At 32.9% G+C, this 3,466-nt stretch overlaps 2 protein-coding genes across 2 annotated transcripts in view; one reads left to right on the top strand and one right to left on the bottom strand.

Moving 5' to 3' along the window:
• The window catches only part of LOC107680187 (gastrula zinc finger protein XlCGF57.1-like), a 964,523-nt gene that overhangs the window by 50,930 nt on the left and 910,127 nt on the right, over positions 1 to 3,466 (bottom strand). The window lies entirely within an intron of this gene.
• The window catches only part of LOC107680185 (nuclear GTPase SLIP-GC-like), a 10,834-nt gene continuing 9,471 nt past the window's right edge, over positions 2,104 to 3,466 (top strand). Inside the window, exons 1-2 of the mRNA XM_016475968.1 lie at positions 2,104 to 2,216; positions 2,300 to 2,531. Coding sequence (XP_016331454.1) covers positions 2,110 to 2,216; positions 2,300 to 2,531 — 339 coding nt within the window. The 5' untranslated portion in view covers positions 2,104 to 2,109. The remainder of the gene's footprint in view (positions 2,217 to 2,299; positions 2,532 to 3,466) is intronic.

The following is a 3,466-nucleotide window of genomic DNA, read 5'->3' on the forward strand; positions in this document are numbered from 1 at the left end:
TGTTATTATAACCTAAAGATGCTATGTGAAAGTTTGAAACAGAAAATAGTGGTTTTCATCTTGCCACTTTCTTGGTAAAGAAAACACATTTTTACTCAAATTAATCAAAATGGATTTATAGCGTTTTGGAACCAAACTCTTCATATTTTCTTTTGTTCAGATGGCAAATTTTGTACAGCTTTTGATTCATTGATTGACTGATTTACTTGCTTGCTTACATATTTACTTATTGCAGGACGACCATGTATGCAGTCGTTACCTTGCAAGACTCAGACGAGGTGATGGTGACACCAACAAACTGGTTGAGCAAAGACAAGAAACAATGTTACTGGCCCCCATTCAAATCACCAGAGAAGTGCATGGAAGCTGTTAAGAACCGTCTTGAGCCTTCAACAGGAGGGAAACCATGGGCGAAATTAGCTATTCTGTTTCAATCAGAATATGGTAACACTTTCTACCTTAACTTCTGTTTAAATCTGATATATATATATATATATATATATATATATATATATATATTTTTATTTTTTTACATACATCAAAATTAACACACACACACACACACACACACACACACACACAGAGATTAACCCCTTAACTGTCACTCACACTTTTGAACATAGATGTGAAAGTGCACTATCCAAACTTAAATTTTTATAATTCATGAACAAAAACATTTTGTAACATGATATTGATGTACCGTTTTCATGGCAATGTTTGATTTTAAAATGGGTTTCAAAGGATGAATTTTGAGATTTAAAGTTTTCAATTGATATATAATTTCTGATGATTTCTAAAGTGTGATCGAGAAAAAGGCAACAAAGAAGACTTTTTGTGACAAAAGTCAGAACTCCGGTTATGATGAAGATTTTTGAGGTGCACTCTTGTCATAAATTAATCTATTACTTTTCCTACATAATTTTTAACAAAAACATTGGTAAAATATATATTTAGGAGTCTTAGACCTTTCCAACGATATATAGTTTGTCATGATTAGATTAGGATTTAATTGTAATATAGTGAAGTAAACTTAGGCGTCCCACAGAGGGGACGGGTGACAGTTAAAGGGTTAAAACATATAATACATAATATAGGATAATTGGTGCTTTCATATTATAGTTATTTATTAGTAATATTATTATTTTACGTAAACAGACCTGTAACAGAAACATCTCCACTGTCTCCTGTGCCATCACAATCTGCTCTGTCAGGAATTTCCTCTCATGGTAAGCCAACTAATTTTGTACTATCAGTTAAAATGAGAGATTGTACTTTTCATTTTCATTTTAATATCCCTACAATTGATTTTACACAACAGAAAAATATACTGTTTTCTTTTATTTAGGCATTTTGGCCAAAAACATTCAACCCATAATGGTCAACCAAGGTATTAAATTTCTTTTATCAATAAAACGGTTATTGTGCTGTTGATTTAGTACAAAATTGATGTGTATGAATTCTCTGACAGGTACTAAGAGAAAACTTGAAGCATGTGATTCACATACCAGCGCAAAGTTACATCCAGGCAAGTACTTCTGAGTATGTTTAGCTCTAATCTCCAATTATTGATATATAAAAATATTGGTATTTGTATATTAAAAAAAGACCAGTCGTTGTGACACATGATGAGAAGTAGACTGTCAGTCTAAGCATTTTAGAATTAGTAAGAGGGGTGAAATCAATATAATAAATGATATACATCCTCCTGATGTGACGGTAGAAGCTGCAAGTCTGTGTGTACAAATCTAATGGATTTTCAGGACTAACCATGTAGTCAATTTTATTTTGTGCCTTTTATGATTTCTTATATTTTAACTGACACCAAACATGAAAAGGAAAAAATCGATAGATTCTCAAGATACATCAATACGTGGTATATAGACATTCTTAGTGAACTTTCGATGCTTTTAAATAAAAAAAAATTAAATACACACACGCAAAAAAAAAAAAAAAAAAGGGTGACTTTGAGGAAAGTGAGCTTCAGGATAAGGGGAGGAGTTTGGGCTCTTTCTTTGAGATCTTCTCTCCATATTAGTGAGTTTTATTGCAGGGTGTTTGATTTTGTGTTCTGTCTTCGCAGGAAAACCATCCTTTAAACTGAATACAGATATGTTCGTATTGAAGAATGTGAAACAGATCATGGCAGAAGTTAGAATTAGAATTCAAAATATTAACAGCACAGACCAAACATCAACTGAACAAAAATACAACATATTGTAAGTACTTGTGAAGCATTATGTAAAATGTATGTATAATTCTAAAGTAGTGTCCAGTTACATTTATTTTCTTCATGATATAGAGATGCCATTGCAAAAATGGACAAGATGGATAAAGACAAAAGAAGAAAGGAAACCATTGGTGTTTTTGGAAAGACAGGACAAGGAAAAAGCTCCCTGTTAAATGCAATTTTAGGATTAGATTATTTACTGCCATCTGGTTGTTTTGGTGCCTGTACATCTGTTGTTACTCAGGTGGAAGCAAATCTGATCGATTCCAACTACACAGCCGAGATTGAACTCCTCTCTAAAGAGGTTCCTTATTAACATTTATCTTCTCATATGTATGTATTAGGGGTGTAACGATACACGTATTCGTTTGAACCGTTCAGTACGAGGCTTTAGGTTCGGTACGCATTACAAACTGAACGATTCGTTGGACTAATCCTATTACATTTGGAAAATAAAAGAGCTTAAAGTGTGTGAAATATAATGTTCTCAGTGCCACTGCACTAAACAAGGCAGCCCAAATGAAAGGCAACGTATTGTCTACCCAGTGGCGTAGCGGAGAGGCACACAGGGCACTATTACTATTATAATAGGCTTATTATCAGTGTTGGGGAAAGTTACTTTTAAAAGTAATGCATTACAATATTGCGTTACTCCATAAAAAAGTAACTAATTACGTTACTTAGTTACTTTTTATGGAAAGTAATGCGTTACGTTACTCTTGCATTACTTTTTAAATCTGGACAGGGCTTGCTTGTTTGATTTTAAAATAAAAAAGTTCTATTTTTGGCAAATATAAAAGCCTTCTCACACCAAAAGTGAAATGAATAAGCCTCAGGCTGAAGGGAAAGTAAATTTACGTCCATACAGTAGAATGCAGAAGAAGGCATTTCAACACACTTCAGCAATAAAAAAACACACAAATGTTGTCTAGAGTAATTTGTGCTTATTAGTACGGTTAAACTGGATCATCGAAGGTCAGAAGCAAAGCCACTGGTTAATAGAATGGGATTAAATACATAAAGGATATTTGTGTTGTTTAACATTTAATTATTGCAGGTTTGCATCATATTCTGAGTTGCATTACTTTTATTCATTTTGAGGAATACTGAATCTGTGTTTTGTTTTGTTTTTGTGAGTGAGATGAATTAATGCATATTCATATTTATTTTAGATCTACAGTAACATCTTCTGATTTCTCTCAACATGGGGACAGGAGAGCTGTCAGTCAATAAATTGGG

Source organism: Sinocyclocheilus anshuiensis, unplaced genomic scaffold (assembly GCF_001515605.1).
Source record: "Sinocyclocheilus anshuiensis isolate Anshui unplaced genomic scaffold, SAMN03320099.WGS_v1.1 scaffold492, whole genome shotgun sequence".
Classification (NCBI taxonomy): Eukaryota; Metazoa; Chordata; class Actinopteri; order Cypriniformes; family Cyprinidae; genus Sinocyclocheilus; species Sinocyclocheilus anshuiensis.